The sequence below is a fragment of the Pseudorasbora parva genome, chromosome 19, assembly GCF_024679245.1.
Source record: "Pseudorasbora parva isolate DD20220531a chromosome 19, ASM2467924v1, whole genome shotgun sequence".
Lineage (NCBI taxonomy): Eukaryota > Metazoa > Chordata > Actinopteri > Cypriniformes > Gobionidae > Pseudorasbora > Pseudorasbora parva.
The window spans coordinates 18,881,043-18,899,678 of record NC_090190.1 but is presented as its reverse complement, the minus strand read 5'-3'; the positions used below and the strand labels follow the sequence as shown (position 1 = coordinate 18,899,678).

Here is an 18,636-nt window from a genome sequence, read left to right as displayed (position 1 = left end):
TGTGTGCATTTGGCATGTTTCACTGCATCATCAAAAATAAAACACACAATTACCCAATATGCTTACAAAATCTTTTAATAATATTTTAATAAAGCTTGTCGAATATCAAAAAAATTTCATTGTAATAACTCAAAATTTTAATTTCAATGAACTCAAAATTTTAAGGCAACCAGGTAACTTTTTTTCTAAATAATTTTTTACAGTGTATATATCCGTTGTGCCTTTGTGCTTATATTGTAGAAGCTTTTTTAGGATATTTCTTTAGGAGATGCTTTAGTTTGGGACATTTACATGCAGTGCAACCTAGTGTTACAAGTGTCAAGACTAAAACTGTTATTGACAAAAATAATGATTTTGCACTCATACGCACATCTTTATACCATAGGTGACTGGTCTCATCTATCAGAGCTCAAATGCCCCTCTGAGATCCTGAACAAGCTCTGACAAAGAGCAATATCATAGTTGTCCATTTATTTAGCGTCTAACAGAGCACTTGACCCTGAGTTATGGTGTCTACCAGCTGCTGGGACTGAGTGAGAGAGTCCAGTGGGAGAAAGAAAGACATTTTGTTCTCATGTGATTCTAAAGGACTATTGACAGAATGACGTAAGTGAAGCAGTCATGTATCGTGAAAATTAAAAATATTGATAATATCATTAAAGCTAGAAGACATAATTACTCCTGTCGCTCACCTGTATAGAGTTTTACAATTAATATATCGAAGCTGTATAGGCTTTAGGACAACTATAGATAGATATACTACAGGCCAATTGTACTGATGGACTGGAGTACCAAAATCCAGCTAAAGCACTCAGACGTGCCCACACACTCAGACAGGAGAGCACTGGAAACATTTGACCCTGACTGAGAGATTGAGATAAGCAAGAGACATATGAGAGGGCTGTCAAAGATGATTGCTGAATTGCTGCCCGATTTAGAAGGAAATAAAAAAGGTGATGATAGACAGAAGTATTTCATCCTGAAAACAGTTACGCAACCACAACAAAAAGCCTGTACCTGAGCAGAATTTACCTTACTGTTAAACTGGTCTGGTTTTTAAAATATGAATGTGATGTAACATTTAAACGGCAATTACAAAGCCATTAGGGTGACCAAACGCCCTGTTTTCCCAGGACATAGAAAGTCTGGTTATAGATAATATTTTGTAATATAACAATTTTCTATCCATACACACTCTAAAAAAATTGGTGCTATTTGGCACTAAAAGTGGTTCTTGGCTTGTAATCATAGGGGAACAACTTTTGGTGCCAAAGAGCACCATATCTTTAAAGGTGCTCTACAGCACCTTAGTCAAATGGTGCTATGTAGAACCCATAAGAGGTGCCATATCGCATTTGTTTCTTCCTCATTAATGGTGCTAAACGGCACCAACAGTAGTTCTTTGGAGTGTAAAGAACTTTTAAAGGGTCTTGAAAGGTTCTTTGTATGCACTGTAAAAAAAAAAAATGTCTAAAATTTTCTAGTGACTAATCACATCAAAAGTTTTCAGTTGGCTGAATTGAAATTCTGTAAATTGATGCGATTTAATTCCCAGAAATTCAATTCGGCCAACTGAAAATTTTTGATGTGATCAGTCACTTGAAAATTTTCAATTGGAGACCTGAATTTTTTTTACTGTGTGGCAGTGGTGCTATATAGCACCTTTACCACCCCAAAGAACCACTGAAAAACTGCTGAAGAACCATACAGGGGTGTACTGAATATGGTAACGGTGCTATAACACCTCAGTCATCCCAAAGAACTGGTGAAGAACCGCTGAAGAACCACTGAATCGCCAATATTTGGTGCTATACAGCACTTAAAGTGGTTCCCCTATGATTACAAGCCAAAGAATATAGCACTGTTTTTTTTTGTTTTTTGTTTTGCACCGAGTGCAGAGGGGGCATACTTTAAATGTATTGAAATTAATAAGGCATATTTGAGTAACCTTCCAGTATCATTTGAGTATCTTATTGCGGGGCAGAGGGTCCTGGTTTTCGGTAATCAAAATATGGTCACCCAAACCAACATCACATTGTAAGGATGAGCATATTTGTTTTAGGGGACAATTAAGGAAAAGCAAAACATGTCAATATACAATAGCACCGGCTTTCAAAATGATGAGAATCTTGAACAATTTGATAGTCATTGTATTTTACAAGCATTTCAGAATATTGCTTTAGGAGATAATTTAGTTTGGCAAAATTAAAAAAGCTGTAATAACAGTATTTGTCTTTTTAATGAAGCTTTTATGTTGCTGTTTCCAGTATCCTTTAAAGTTGAGTTTGTTTTTCATTAAATGAAATGTCTTGTTTAAGAAGTGTTATTTTGGACTCATTTGCGCACAAAACATTCTTCCAACAGACTTTTGGTTCATCAACATAGTGTTTGGCAAACTTTAGATGGCAGCCATGTCGTTTTTGAAGAGGATTGGCTTACTCCTTACCATTGTGCCATGTACACCATTCATGCTCGATGTTGGAATGATAGTAGACTCATGAACACTAACCTTAGCCAATGCAAGACAGTCATTCAGCCTAGATGTTACCCTGGTGTTTTGGATGGTTGGATGACAACTTTTAGATTTATGCCATTTTCACACTATTGGTAGACTCCACAGTTTTGTGACTTTTTCCAGAAAACTCTTTTGACCAAGGCTTCATTAGTAAAAAAAATTTTTTGTAAATGAACAAAAAAGAAGAATGCTTAATTTTATTGATTGTGCAATTATAGTGCACTTCAAATATTACAAGTATTTGTTAATAAAACTGACCTTTCCCAGAATATAATATTAATGACGTAAAAGTCCACTTAAGTGCACTTCAAGAGAGCACACTTTCATGACTCTCTAACACACTTAATACACTTTTAAAAATGTGCTTTGTAATGTCAAATGAAAAGTTTTACTTTATTAAATGAATATGTTAATAATATTTTGTCATGTTTTAAAGAAGTGCACTTTTTTGAAGTGTTGACTTGCATACTTGACTGTTATTTGACTATTACATTTAAATATTTCATATATTTTAAATTGCAATATAATAAAAGGTTATTTACTAATTACAAATAAATGTAAATACATGACATAGTGTCACATTAAAGTTTATTTTAGTTTACCATAAATGCTTGTCAGCACATTGGTAGTATACATATTTATATACCATATTTCAAAGACAATAGAAGTATTTATGAAAGTTCTATTGAGTTTAAAGGGTTAGTTCACCCAAAAATGAAATTGATGTCATTAATGACTCACCCTAATGTCGTTCCACACCCGTAAGACCTCCGTTCATCTTCAGAACACAGTTTAAGATATTTTATATTTAGTCCGAGAGCGAATGAAAGTGTATGCACACTATACTGTCCATGTCCAGAAAGGGAATATAAACATCATCAAAGTAGTCCATCTGTGACATCAGTTTGTTAATTTTTTATCTCTTGAAGCATCGAAAATACATTTTGATCCAAAAATAAGAAAAACTAAGACTTTATTCAGCATTGTCTTCTCTTCCTTGTTTGTTTTCAATCCTCAAATAAAGATTCAAACTAAAGATTTTTAAAATTATGCTAAAGTTTACTTTTTCACAAGAGACTTCCACACATGTTTCTGGTGAAAGGTAACATTTGTTAGAGTAGACCAAGGTTTGTGTCCAAGGTACATCTCTGCATCATATCCACATGAATGCAGACTTTCAGATATCAGGCTTACACACTGACAAGCTGACAGAGTTCAATTTACGCAAAAAGTCTTTATTCATAATAAATTAAAAGCAAAGGCTGTGCACATATTCACTTGCAATTTGGAAATGAAATTCAAAGAAGCTGTTAGCAGGCAGCTTTTTGAATTCCTAAGTTGACAGGCTTCAGAAAGTGTGGGGAATGTGAGAGGGTCGTGGAGCTTTTTCTGCTGTCATAACAGTCATTAAAACACTACAGCCAGGCTCCTACTTCTACTAAAAATTATAGCCTATACTCTTACTAATACAACATTTGATTCATTGTTACTGTCTTACAGGTTTTTTTTTTTTTTTTTTTTTTTTTTTACAGACCTAAAAAACAAAAACAGATTTAACCAAAGAAATAATTACAGGTTTTTCAAACATGTAACCTATAGTTTGCATGTTGTCACACTGTATGGGGTAAATTGTCACAAAAGAAACCACAGAAAATACTATTTTTGTTTTAATATGAAAAGTGTAATAACCATCTTACACAAGTCTATATTTTTGTTATTGTTGTTGTGGTATTAAATACAAATTATTAACTATCTAGAATTGTTGGTCACATTCGATCAGATTTTTTATTTATTTAATGAAAGAGAAAAATCATAAAATATGAATCAATTATATTAATACAAGACATAAAACACATTTGACAACTTTCTCAATCCTGATATTTATTTTAAAAAGTCCTGAGAAGTTCATAAAATCAACCTTCATTATAAAGTTGACTGTGTCTACAGCTATATAGCGAAAGTATGCTATTTTTTAGTTAAGAAGAATATCCTCTCACAAAAATTCTTCTCATTTAGACAGTTTTGAACTAGGTGATTAAAACCAACTTTCAAAATCTACTGAAATGTTGGCCCATGTGACAACTAGCCCCAGTGTCGCTTATGCAGATTGCAATTTTCTGAAGACAATCTTGATTGTGGCATTGTAGAGAATTTCTCTGTAGGTAAATGAACATTAAAGGGTTAGTTCACCCAAAAAGGATTTTTTCTTCATTAATGACTCACCCTAATGTCGTTCCACACCCGTAAGACCTCTCTTCATCCTCGGAACACAGTTTAAGATATTTTAGATTTAGTCCGAGGGCTTTTTGTCCTTTGAATGTAAATGTCCAGACGGTAATGAAAACATCATCAAAGTAGTCCATATGTGACATCAGTTGGTTAGTTAGACTCTTTTGAAGCGTCGACAATTCATTTGGTCCAAAAATAACACAAAATACGACTTTATTCAGCATTGTCTTCACTTCTGCGTTTGTTTTTCAAACCTCAAATAAAGAATCAAACGGTCGTGAATCAGCAGATTGATTCGTGATTCATATCGCCAATGTCACGTGATTTTAGCATTTTGCCAGTTTGACACGCGAAATCTTGAATCATGACCGTTTGAATCTTTATTTGAGGAACACGGAAGAGAAAACAATGCATAATAAATTCGTATTATTTTTATTTTTGGACCAAAATGTATTGTCTAAGAGTCTAACTAACCAACTGATGTCACATATGGACTACTTTGATGATGTTTTCATTACCTTCTGGACGTGGACAGCAAGTGGGCATACACTTACCATCAAAGGACAGAAAGGCCTCGGACTAAATCTAAAATATCTTAAACTGTGTTCCGAGGAAGAACGGGGAGGATGTATTACGGGTGTGGAACGACATTAGGGTGAGTCATTAATGAAAGAAATGTCATTTTTGGGTGAACTAACCCTTTAAATGTAGTTATTCTGATACCTGACGTGGCTTTCTGTGACTATGATGCACAACTGATAAACTATGTTTTTCTGTATGAGGGTATGAGGGCTGAAGTAAATCTCACACTCAGTGAAGTAAATTAACTGAACACATGCTAAATAATATAGATTACATCTTCCCCGCTATTTGTTGGGGAAAATGCTGGATCGGCGCATATCCGATCAGTCATGTTGAATGATGGCCACTCACGCACACTCACGGCTCATCCTGCAGCGAGATTAAGCCATGTCTTGAGCTCAGAGTGGATCAGGGCTCTGTGTTCGCTCAAATGGGTAATTGTCTGGTTTTAATTTGATCAGTGCGTTACTGCACAAAAAAGGAAAAGCATGCCCTAGCCCTCATCCAAAAAGCTTCCCATCAAAGCAAAACAATAAACCACGACATCAGAGCATTTCAGAGAATTGACCTAATGGATTGTAAATGCATTTACTCTGACACACACATGTCTGGTTTGCTATCTTTGCTGGGACTCTCTATAGATGTATTGGATCTTATACTGTACAAACTGTATACTCTATCCCCTTACACTAACCCTATCCCTAAACCTATGAAACTAAATTTTCTTGTATTTAAAAGAACAACAACCTCATTCTGTATGATTTATGAGCTTGTTCCCTTTAGTCGGTGACGTCTGATGTATGTCTCTGTTCCCTCCTTCAGGGAATGAGGGTTACATACTTAACCAAGACGTTCCCTCATGTGGACCTCAATTTAGGTCCTCACCGGGATTTAAAAAAAAAGCCACACAGACATAACGATTTTTATACTGTACAAACTGTATATTTGATCTCTTAGCCCTAAACCTGGCTCTGAATCTATACCATCACAGAAAACTTTTCTGCATTTTTACATTTTCAAAAAACAACTTAGTATGATTTATAGGCTGTTTTCTTCTTATAGGGACTAAAAAACGAGGACAAGGATTTTTGATATTTACACACACACACACACACACACACACACACACACACACGCACACACACTCGCACGCACACCCCCACACACACACACGCACGCACACACACTCGCACGCACACACACACACGTAGTGTTTCCATGTTTTATGGGGACTTTCCATAGGCGTAATGGATTTTATACTGTACAAACCGTATTTTCTATCCTCCTCTTATTAGGGCTGGACGATATGGCCAAAATTTATATCACGATATATTTCTTAATTTTGGTCGATACGATATAATTTCGATATCGATATGAACTATATAAAAGCTTTAGAAAAACTACCAAGAACTGCCACAAAGGATTTCTGTACCTACAAACTTCTGACAAATTAATTTGCCAAGTCTATGAAACCTCCTCCTATAAAACTATATAATATTTCAGAAATAAAAACGGTACAAATAAATTAATGTTCACCTTTTATTTGTATTTAGCCTTTATACGAACAAGAAATGTGAAATCACCATCAAATAAACAAGACTCTCACTTCGCAGACGCAGTTTATTGAGCATTTAAGTTTTAAATTTCAGTGAAGAACGATTCATAGCGCTATATTCTCCTTTTATGCAAAACTATACCTTTATCTACTGATGCACAAAAAAATAAATAAAAGAAGACTCAATTCAGTGGCCTATTTGTGCTCTGTTTGAGATGATTGCACGCTGCTTTTTGCAAGGCTTTAAACACGAGCAAATGATACATTTTCGTGAAGCCATGTCTGACCGTCTTTCACAAGCTTTGAAAGGTAATTTAAACAAGAATGAACGCATTGGTGTTAATACATGACATTGTGGGCAAATGTGGAAAGTATTAAAACAAATGTGCCACTTGCCTCTTACATAAATAGTCTACATGGATTATTTGTAATGCTTGGCATCGTATTATTAGACATTAGATTGATGCATCCATGTCGATGTATTGTTACACCCCTAGTCGGCACCTCTCCGGCACAAGTTTAATATCAGCCCCATTCGCACGGGATTCGTATTATCTGGGGACCTCTGGTGATTTGTAATAATTGCAGAGAATGTCTGTGATCTTAATCTCGTGCGAATCGGCCATGTCTGTAATTTGTAAAGTAAAAATCCCCCCGCAAATTAGCCTACCTACCATATTTCGCCGAACACCGAGGTCCTGTGATAACATTAGTCCCGTGCGAATCGACATCTCTGTGATTTGGCCAGGATTAGGCGGATTGTATATAATTTTTGCAAGCTTTTTTTCTCCCTGTGAGCATTTCTATCTTTATCTTTCACGAAGAATAAAGTCTGCATTCATAACGCGCACCGTTCAGTCATTCCCGTGCAGCCGCGCCCACACGGATTATACTTTCACTTTAGAATGAGTATCAATTTGAGAGTAATCTGATTGAATGGTGTGTTTAATATTAACATCAATACTGTTCTGAATGAAAAACATAACAGAACAGTATAGTACAATGACAATCTTGTTTAAATAGGCGCTTTTACATTTAGTTTTGAAACTGAATCTTCCGCCGTATATTGTCAGCTTCCTACTCGTGATAAATGAAATCTGATTCCTGCCGCTGGTCTGAGCTCAGTTATGGCGTCTTTTCGCTAACTGAACGAAATTATATTTATTTATTAGGCTACTGTAAAATAATCAAAACGATATCGATGCCTGTTCATGATTTCATACAGCTATCTATAACGAACATCATATCCGGGAGAAGTCAGTAAATTCGCAGTAGGAGTAAAATCACAGGCTTTGCTTATCCCGTGCGAATGCGCCACGCAAAACTCAGATGTGGGGGAGTCATTTCTAAATCACAGAGGTCCCTAGATAATACTAATCCCGTGTGAATAGTGCTTTAGATAGACGAACCACTTCCACGCCACTAAAGAAAGTTAGTCTTTCTTCTCTTATCAACTATTTATTTCTCCTTACTTGTGGAAGCTCGTTCAGTCACATTTGTGTTGCGGTCAGGGAAACTCTCTTTGTAGCTAAAACGTGCCGCGTTGGATCTATCAGCCTACTGCTGCTGAGCACTGGCTGCGTGTCCGTGGTGTAGGCCTACGTCATCACGCAAGAAGCCAATCGTGTTCTGCTCTTATGATGGCATGCGCCCTGAACGTCAGTCATATCGAAATATCGGAAATGTGTTTAAAAATCATATCACCGTTATTGAAAAAAATTATATCGCGATATATATTGATATTGAATTATTGTCCAGCCCTACCTCTTATTTATATTGCCCCTGCCCCTAAACCTATACACTGTAAAAAATTATATGCTCAATAAGTTATGACAACATATGTTTTTACATTGTTTTAACTCATCAAAATAAGTTAAGAATAGTTAAACTTTTTTTATTAGTAATACAAGAAGTAACTCATTTTTTAAAGTCAGTTTAACATAATTTAAGTTGAAATAACTTAAACATCCAAGTCGATTGAACTGCAAAAGTTCAAAATTTGCCTTTTTTTTTTACAGTGTACCCATCACAGCACTGTAAAAAATTATTTAGAAAAAAAGTTTCCTGGTTGCCTTAAAATTTTGAGTTCATTGAAATTAAAATTTTGAGTTAATACAATTAACATTTTTTGAGATTTGACAACCTTTATTAAAATATTATTAAAAGATTTTGTAAGCATATTGGGTAAATGTGTGTTTTATTTCTGATGACGCAGCCAAATTGTGCTATTTTCATGATTTATCACATTTTTTATGTGGTTCAGATACAAAAAATATTTTGAGTTTCTATTTATTAAACAAATTTCCTTCATTGTATTAACTTACATTTTTTATTTCAATCAACGAAAAATTTTAAGGCAACCAGGTTACTTACTTTTTTAAGTTAAACCAACAAAAATCAAAAAAAAAAATTTTTACAGTGAGGAAACTTTCTGCATTTTTACTTTTAAAAAAAACCTCACACACAAACATAATTAAAAATGAATTCCATAGCTGATGAATACAAATGCATGAAAAATATAAGAAACATATCCACAAGCACAATGGATTACACATTACTGTTTTCCCATTACCTCGTGCCAAATGTGCCTGGAGGGAAACTAATGTAAAACGAATCCGTGCCTCGCCAAGGCTGCTTACGCTAGTATATACTGTCTCCACAAAATAAATATTGTCGTCATTTAACAGCCCTGTTAAACTTGTATGACTTTCTTTTGTGGAACATACACTGTAAAAAAAAGTTGCAGAGAAGATAACGTAAAATTGTAAAACCACTTGCTGCACAGCTTTTTTGAGTTCAGTCAAATTTTAAAGTAGTTCACTTAACTCAATTAACTGAGTAAAGGCACGTCTCCTAATTTAAAATCTTTTGTTCAGCTGATTGTACAGTTTAAAAAAAAAAAATTGTTGACATTTTTTTATTTTTTATGTCACCATCATGGTGACCAGAATTTTCTTAAGTTGGTTAGTTTGACGACTTTTATAATGTAACTGAGTTTGCTATGGCAAGAAAAGCAAGAGAAAGCACAATCAGATGCAGTTGGCTGCTCGATGATAAGAATATAATCATTGTGAATTGGCTTAAATCGCTGATTTTATGACTGAGTTTAACAACTTTGTTTTATTGTGATTCTAGAAAAGCACGGTTTTAATCAGAAAAGCTGAATAAGGTTTAAAACAGATTGTACATTAAGCACTTTGAAATTTACTCCCACAGACATCAAGAATCTACCTATGAATCTCAACAATGGTGACATGCTGCATGCCGCAATGCATTCTGGGAGCCATGGATGAGTTTTGCATGATGCACTCAGAATGCATTGTTAACTTGTTGCAACTTTTATGCTTGTTAATTTGCATTTACATATCGAATTTACAGTTAAGGTTGGTCCAACAATTGTTGAACCAACTTCTTTTCACTGGTTAAGCCAGAAGACTTGAAATATAGCCCACGAGCCATATGGAGCACTTTCATGAGGCTTTTATGCGAGCATTTTTGTCCATTCACTGTGTATGGAGAACATGTCCTCATATCCCTTTTAATTCTTGCACTTTAACTTGGGAAAACTCCACAAATAACAACTAAAACTTTTTCTTCTTCAACTCTTTTCATTATTAGGCAATAATCACATTTAATTATACCTTTAAATATTAATGCAGTTCATTAAATGCAGGCAAAAAAGCTAATCGTTTCAGAGAATGCTGGGGATCATGCAGGGTTCGTAAGGGAAATGAAACCTTTTATAAATTAGAAATAGTTTTCTAACTGCCTGTCTGATCTGTGATGGGAAAACATATTTGTCTGGATGGAGCTCATTAATATATTTCAATCAGGGCTTCAGAGCGGATTGATTATTTTTTTTCCCCCAGTGTAATTTGTAATTAAACATAGCCTGCAGGATTGTACAAGTCTGTTCCCTCAGAAACAGCGTTATGCGTCAAACAGCTCAAGTATGACTGTGATTTGTGACATGCCCATTAAGCTGAAATGTCACTTTGATCTACTAATCAGTTTGCAATATCTGTGTCAGTAATAACATATTAATAAGTGATTTAATAGAACATGTGGTATATGCATTTTTGTTAATTGGCTCTACTCTGTAACTTTAACTGAGATGTAATGATTAATTATTTAATCATAATTTAAAACGTTTCAACATTTTGTTTTAGAAAATAAAATTATGAGAATATTTACCAATGTTTAACATAATGATTCCAATCTTTACTCTACAGCTCTAACACATCCAGACACTTCTTTATGTCCTTTATTATGCCTTCATTTTTGTTACAACAAGAAAAAGAAAGGGAACCACATAAAGAACCACATGGAATAGACAAGACTTGAGACAAATCATCTAAATAAACTTTAGCTCAGCGTGGATTCCATACACTTCCATAAAAAATATCTCATTTTGAGTTTAACAGGTTTAAAATGACACAAGGTTAAGCAAATTATGGCAGATTTTTAATTTCTGGGTCAATTATCCCTTAAAGCCACATTTAAAAAATACACAAATTGCATTATATAACATATAAATGCATTATATAACAAAAAGATCAAACCTGTTTGCAAAACAACACCACAAGCAGTTTGAGGTAACCTGATTTAACATCCATTTAATCCACCTGCACACCAGAAGTCATCATAAAATTACTCAGAATGTGAGAAGTTGTTTAGATCAGAAGTTGACATTTAGGTCTTGTCAAATTTAGCGACCTTTTTATTGATGATATTTTTTTGCCTCATTCTCCACTCTCTCCTCAAAATACAATCTGCCAAGATCACACATGTTAGGGGGGGGGGGGGGCACTCAGTTTCAGTCAATCTCATGTCAATCTTGAGTACCTATAGAGTAGTATTGCATCCTTCATATCTCCGAAAAATCGTATTTATTATTTTTAGTTTTATTATTTTTATAAAAGAAATATGGGCTGTACCGAGTCTTTCCGGAAAAAAACGAGCGCCTGGAGGTGTATCGTGTGGGCGGAGCTAAAGAATGACGAGTGCGCACAAAACGGTGACGTCCTCAAGTGTGGAGAAACCCTTGCTTATTGATCTCAGCTAATAGATATGATCCAGAATCATTCGGAGGCAGAAATAAACTGAACAGGAGAAACAGCAACAGCAGGACGTACTTCTCTGTGGTATGTACTGTATTTAGTGGCCTGTCAACATTTGTGACTCGCAGTATATGAGGACATGATTCGGTTTATGGACTATTGTATGCGACTAAACCTTAGCAGTAGCAAGCAAAACGGTTTTGCACGTCAGACTAGTGTAACGTTATACATAGAACAACAATGAAGTCTGTTAGCGCATTTGAATGACGAAGCACGCGATCGTGTCGTTTACTGATGTTTACTCATGCGACAGCCAACAGCACAGAATTTGAAGCAGTTTTACTCACCGGCTGCTTCCAAAGAGGGACCGAACCTTTATCGCTGGGACCGCTCCGTCAAAATGCCTTCTTTGGTATGATTCGGTGAAGTCCTGACAGCAGAGATCCACTTTGCGACACGACTGAAGCGATGTTGTGAAGCTTCCCGTCATTTCTGCGTTCTAATCGGTTCAAATGCAGCGCTGCCTTCCCGGAATGCTGTGCTGAAGCATTGAAGTCGCTTGATGTCACCCATAGGAATAAAGTGGAGCTCGGCGCGGAGTGTTTATGGGCGTGCATTTCCTCTCTCGCTCTAGTCACGTGCGCGCGCACCCTACCGGGAGAAGAGCCCGTACGGCCCATACAAGGACCTTCCGCTCTAGTAACGTCAAGCGGACCCATACTCGAAAAAAACTCTCCGAAACTTGTGAGAAACCGGAACCGAATTTTTGACACAGAAATACTCCATCAAACGTCCAACATTAGTTTTTTACTACTTTGTCTATGTTTAGGATGGGAATCCAAGTCTTTAACAGTGTAAAAAGCTCAGTATGCATGAAACAGCATTTCACCCCCCCTTTAAGATATTTTCAAGTTCGTCATCTAATCCAAAATCATTGTCCCACTTATCCCTCCGGTACAGGATTGGACACAATTCTAAATATTCCACTGCATATGAAGGGAGTAACTTCTAATGTATATAATATTTGAATGTCAATAAAAAGTACTAATCTAGACAAAATCCGTGCAGACTGGATAAAGGATCTGGCAGTGGACATATCATATGAAACTCGGAACAATGCAATATCTAGAGTGAATGGAACAACCTCCTGTACTCGTTTAGGTTTAATTCAGTTCAAGGTACTCCACAGACTTTATTACAGTAAGGTTAGACTGTCCAAGATCTATGCTAATGTAAATGACACGTGTTGTTCTGATAGAGCAGACTTGGCTCATATGTTCTGGGCTTGCTCTAGACTGCTTGACTACTGGACAACTATATTTAAAATGTTGTCTGAGGCATATAGCAAGGATATCAGACCTAGCTTTGAAATGGCTGTTTTTGGAGTATCTGAGCAAGGTGTGGTCATGTCTAAAAAATTTCAAGATGCTTGTACTTTAGCATGTCTTTTGGCTCAGAGGAGAATTTTACTTGATTGGAAATCAAAGAAACCACCCCTAGTTTCACTCTGGCTTAGTGATTTAATGTTGTTCTTGAAATTGGAGAAAATTAAATATTCTTTTAGAGGATCCACCAATTGTTTTTACTCTGTATGGACTCCAATGATCACATATTTTTGAAAAGGGTGCAACACTTCCCCCAAATTAAATGATGAACGCTTGTCTTGTACAAGTTTGAAGAAAAAAGTCAATCAGACACAATGGGCTAACAACCTTGTCAATTTCCTCATTGTTTGTAATATCATACTTTGAGATTCCTTATTTTATTTTATTGATTTTTATTTTATTATTATTCAAATTTTTTTTTATTTATTATACATTTTTTTAATACTGTTCTGGGGTGGGTTGAGGGTAAGGGGTAAATTGTAAAATCATAAGGACACTGTTGAATTTACCTGTATGTAATTTCTCATTGTTCTTCCTATATATATATATATATATATATATATATATATATATATATATATATATATATATATATATATATATATATATATATATATATATATATATATATATAATATATATATATATATATATATAAAAGAATGTGAGAAGTTGTGAGAAGAATGTTAACTTGATTTGTTTGCAGATGCCACTTGATTTAATATTTTGCATTTAATGTGATTACATTTACACATTTCAAGTATTCAAAAAGTTTCTACATTTTTATGGCCACTTTTGAAAGCTCTTGGCAATAATTGCAGCTGAGCTGGTTTGAGTAAGCTATAGGGTTAGAACGCCATTCCTGTTGCTCAAATGGTCATTTTCTGGGTCATTCCAGATCATTGACGTTTATGCTTTTAAGGCTCCCTCTTCACTCCCCCTCCCATTCTTTCCAGTCCTGCTGCATAGAAGCATGTGTGCCAGCACTGCTCTTCATTGAGGGGGTGTTCTCAATATTGTGTTGTGTTCTTTAGCATGTATAGCACTGAAAACAGACTAATCTAAATTGTGGAGTACGATGCCTTTGGGCAAGTTTTAGGCTTGAAGTCTTTCCTCTCCATGCCTTCTATTCAGGCTAAATTTTGTATTTATATACAATTTTGTGTATACTGTTGCCTCATACAGTTGGAGAATTATGACTCCTTTAGAGTTGCCTTAACCCTTGTTCATTTGAGTCACACTTCTGTTATTTGTTGTCAAAACAGAACATAAAGCCTTATTCGTATAAAAATTATATATTTTTATTAAACGAATGCATGAATGAATGCTTTTTTAATTTTCAATGTTTTTCTTTGTTATTTTGATTAAATTTTTTGTTACAAAATAATATTAATATCTTTAAAAGAAATTAAATTAAAAACACATTTTATTCTATTTTTAATTAATATAATAAAGTTAAAAATGGAGACAGATTAGTGCCACATGGTGTGGGAAAAATGTAAGAAAACCGTTTGTAAAATCACGATGTAACATATCCCCTATATAAGTAAACAGGGCTATGTATTCTGTAGTCACTGAGAACATTATTTTTAGACATAATTACTTAGTTTTATTAGGTTTTGCATTTTAGTGTTAGTTTTTTGCATCATGATTACAGTAAATCCATGAGACAAAGGTTTTTGTTACCCATAATCTAATTCAAACATCAAAATCTAAGAAAAATGTAACAAGCATGAACAAGAGTCTTAGATCAGAACTCAACTAATCTGGTTTCAACTTCCTCTGAATCAACTTAAACAGTCTCAAATTATCTGTGTGTGTTACTCTTGATGTTTTGTAGTTTCACCCCTCTCTGCTGTGTGCTTTATGGTAATTTTTTGTAAGTTTTACCCCCCAACATTTTATTTTCCAATGGCTGTTAACTGTGAATATCTTTGTTGTTGTTGTGACCATTTTAGTTTTTTTGGGGGATAAAAATAAATAATATATATATAATTTTTTTCCAGTCTGAAATGACCGAACAACATCAGGGGGTTAATTTTCTTTTTGCCCTGGCACTGGTGAGCCAGTTCTGGGCACATTTACTGTTGTTTTTCTCATTTTCTCTCACACGTTCAGTGATGACCTTCACTGCTCTTCAAAGTACATTCAATGTGCTAAAAATGTTATGAAATCTTTCTGGTTTCCAAGAACCTTGTCTTCAGCATTCATGGAACATTTGTTTTTGTCTTTATTATTAAAGACAAAATAAGACAAAAAACTAAATGACATTATTGCAAATCAGAAAGTAGGCCCTATAATGTTTCCCAAAGACAAGTGGATTCGTGATATGAAATGCAGTACCTCTGAAGCTGCAGACTTCAAGTGGACTTTTGTCAAGTCACTGAAGTTATGCAATAGCTTTTGACTTCTCTAACTTTTTAAAATTAATATGCTTGTGTTATTTCTTTAAGAATTTCTATATGTGTAGAACAGACTTTTAGAAACGTTCTCTGGTCAAGCTCATGCATTTAAACGTTATTAATTATAACTTGATTAGCTATACGAAGTACTAGCCGTTGTTTATAGAGTGATTGAGAGCTGGCTTACATAAATTCTGTGAATTTTCTTACAAAATTTTTTTTCTGTCATTTTGTCAAACATGATGGAATGTTATAGAGTGAGACAAATCAAATAACACCACATCATCATCATCATCATCATCATCATCATCATCATCATCATCATCATCATCATCACAGAATTCATCGAATCCATTTCTAATTCTTACTGATGCATGAGCTGTTGTTGTCCAAAAAAAATGTCACTTCATAAAAGGCATTATGGAAATGGCTTTTATTAATTAAAGGGATGGTTCACCCTAAAAATAAAATGTATGTCATCATTTACTCACCCGTACGTCATTTCAAACCGATAGACTTTTGTATGTCTTTGGAATACCACTGAAGATATCAAAATGTAAATTGCTTCATAAAATTTTTATTAAACCACTGGAGTTGAATGGGTTACTTTTAGGAAGGATTTATGAACTATTTGGGGCTTGAAAGTTTTGATTAGATGGATGGATGGATGGATGGATGGATGGATGGATGGATGGATGGATGGATGGATGGATATCTCTAGAAGAATTACCCATTCTGAAAATGACAAAAGTCAGAACTTTCTTTTTTAGGTAAACTAAAGTGATGATAGAAAAGACTTGCATGATGGAAACTGAAATTGAGGATACAGGGGAAAAAATATTAATTTAATTGAAATTGAAATGACCTAAATTAAAATGACAAAAACACGTTTTTAACTAGGAACTGTATAAAAATGAAGAATGATATTTCCTAATGATTTGCCGGTTTTTCCTAATTAGAAATCAATCAAAACAGCTCAAAATGACAGCTCAAATGTAACACTAGTCTTTTAGAATATAGGATATAATATTTTATCCAATATACTGAGACATATACTGCATAATGACTCTCACATGAAGACTCTAAATGACTCAAGAGATTTAAAAGAATGTGAAACCCAAACCCTGACCTCAACTTACATGTGTTTCCTTTATCAGGGTGAGTGCTCCCAGAGGTGCTTCAACATCTTTGTGCTGGAAACCGTGTGTGTGGGCTGGTTCTCCCTGGAGTTCCTGCTCCGTTTCATCCAGACGCAGAGCAAGTGCATGTTCTTGCGCACACCCCTCAACATCATCGACGTGGTGGCCATCCTGCCCTATTATATCACTTTGATAGTAGACTCACTGTCTGTAGGCGACCGACCCACCGGCTCAGGAAACAACTACCTGGAGAAAGTGGGATTGGTCCTGCGAGTTCTTCGAGCGCTGCGGATCTTCTACGTCATGCGTTTAGCACGTCACTCTTTGGGGTTGCAGACTTTGGGGTTGACCGTACGCCGCTGCACACGAGAGTTTGGACTGCTCCTTCTATTCCTGTGCGTCGCCATGGCACTGTTCTCGCCTCTGGTCTTCCTGGCCGAGAGCGAGTTGGGCGCCAAGCAGGAATTCACCAGTATCCCAGGAAGCTACTGGTGGGCTGTCATTTCCATGACCACAGTTGGATACGGTGACATGGTTCCACGCAGCATTCCTGGCCAGGTGGTGGCACTCAGCAGTATCCTGAGTGGAATCCTGCTCATGGCATTCCCAGTCACATCCATATTTCACACTTTTTCACGCTCCTACCTGGAACTAAAAGAGGAACAGAATCGGGCCTCAAGGCACAAACCTGATTCACAAGACAGCACCAAGTCCCAAAACAGTGAGGATTCACAGGACACTGACAGTTCGATACATGGAATCACAGCGACCACCGCAGTCAGTGCGCACCACCGCAGATCTCTGGCTGTGGCAAGTCAAGTAGTCCCGCAGGTCAGCCGATCACTAAAGTCATAATGCAAACAGCTAACTAAGACAAAAGAAAAATCCCACATACAAAGACATGCTACAGGTGAGCGGCCATATATAGTACCTGTTTAATCAGGTGACTTGACAATAATAGACACTGGGAAAGAAACATTAAATTGGACAAGTTTGTAGTCCAAAGCACAATTCTTTAAGGAGTTAGTTCACCCTAAAATGAATATTCTGTCATCATTTACTCCTCATCATGATCCAAATGCATGACTTATTTTCTTCTGTGGAACACAAATTGAACTGTTGAAGGTGAATGGAGACTCCAAAAACCTTAAAGGAAGTGTATGTAAGATTGTGGCCAAAACTGGTACTGCACTTATTATCCCCTCTCCCCCTCCCCCTGACTCGAGGTTGCCTGATAGGCTGCAGGATCCAGCAGGAACGTTTGTAGCTGTATCTGTGGTAACTAGAGCAGATCTGGCAACCAGGATGCCGACATTACTGTCGGCACTACTGACTTCTTGATTGGTCGATAGGTGGAGGGCGGAGCTTCAGGCCAAAACACAACATGTCAACATCAACATCAGTTTAGGGCTGGAACAACCACTTTTAAATGACAATATCCTGGCCGGACTACAGTTGTCAGTGATATAAGTATTTTTATATATATTTGAAATGAACATGATTTCTTAATGTCTAGTGACATATCAGGGCCATTTTATGATTAATTGAAATACATTTCTTACATACAGTTCCTTTAAAGAAATAAAAAAAAATAAAAAACACCATACAACTCACAATACCCTTATTCGAAGGTTTCTGAAGCCAGTTGATGAACTTACTGTGAGAAAACGAGGCAAAAGTTAGTTTCCTCTTACTTTGTAGCTCTTAAAGGGTTAGTTCACCCAAAAAGGAAATTTCTTTCAGTAATGACTCACCCTAATGTCGTTCCA

General features: G+C 35.8%; 1 protein-coding gene across 1 annotated transcript in view; it reads left to right on the top strand.

Moving 5' to 3' along the window:
- Positions 1-18,636, top strand: part of kcng2 (potassium voltage-gated channel, subfamily G, member 2) — a 46,104-nt gene extending 27,468 nt beyond the window's left edge. The window contains exon 3 of the mRNA XM_067426343.1: positions 16,886-18,636. Within this exon, the coding sequence (XP_067282444.1) occupies positions 16,886-17,722 (837 nt within the window). The 3' untranslated portion in view covers positions 17,723-18,636. The remainder of the gene's footprint in view (positions 1-16,885) is intronic.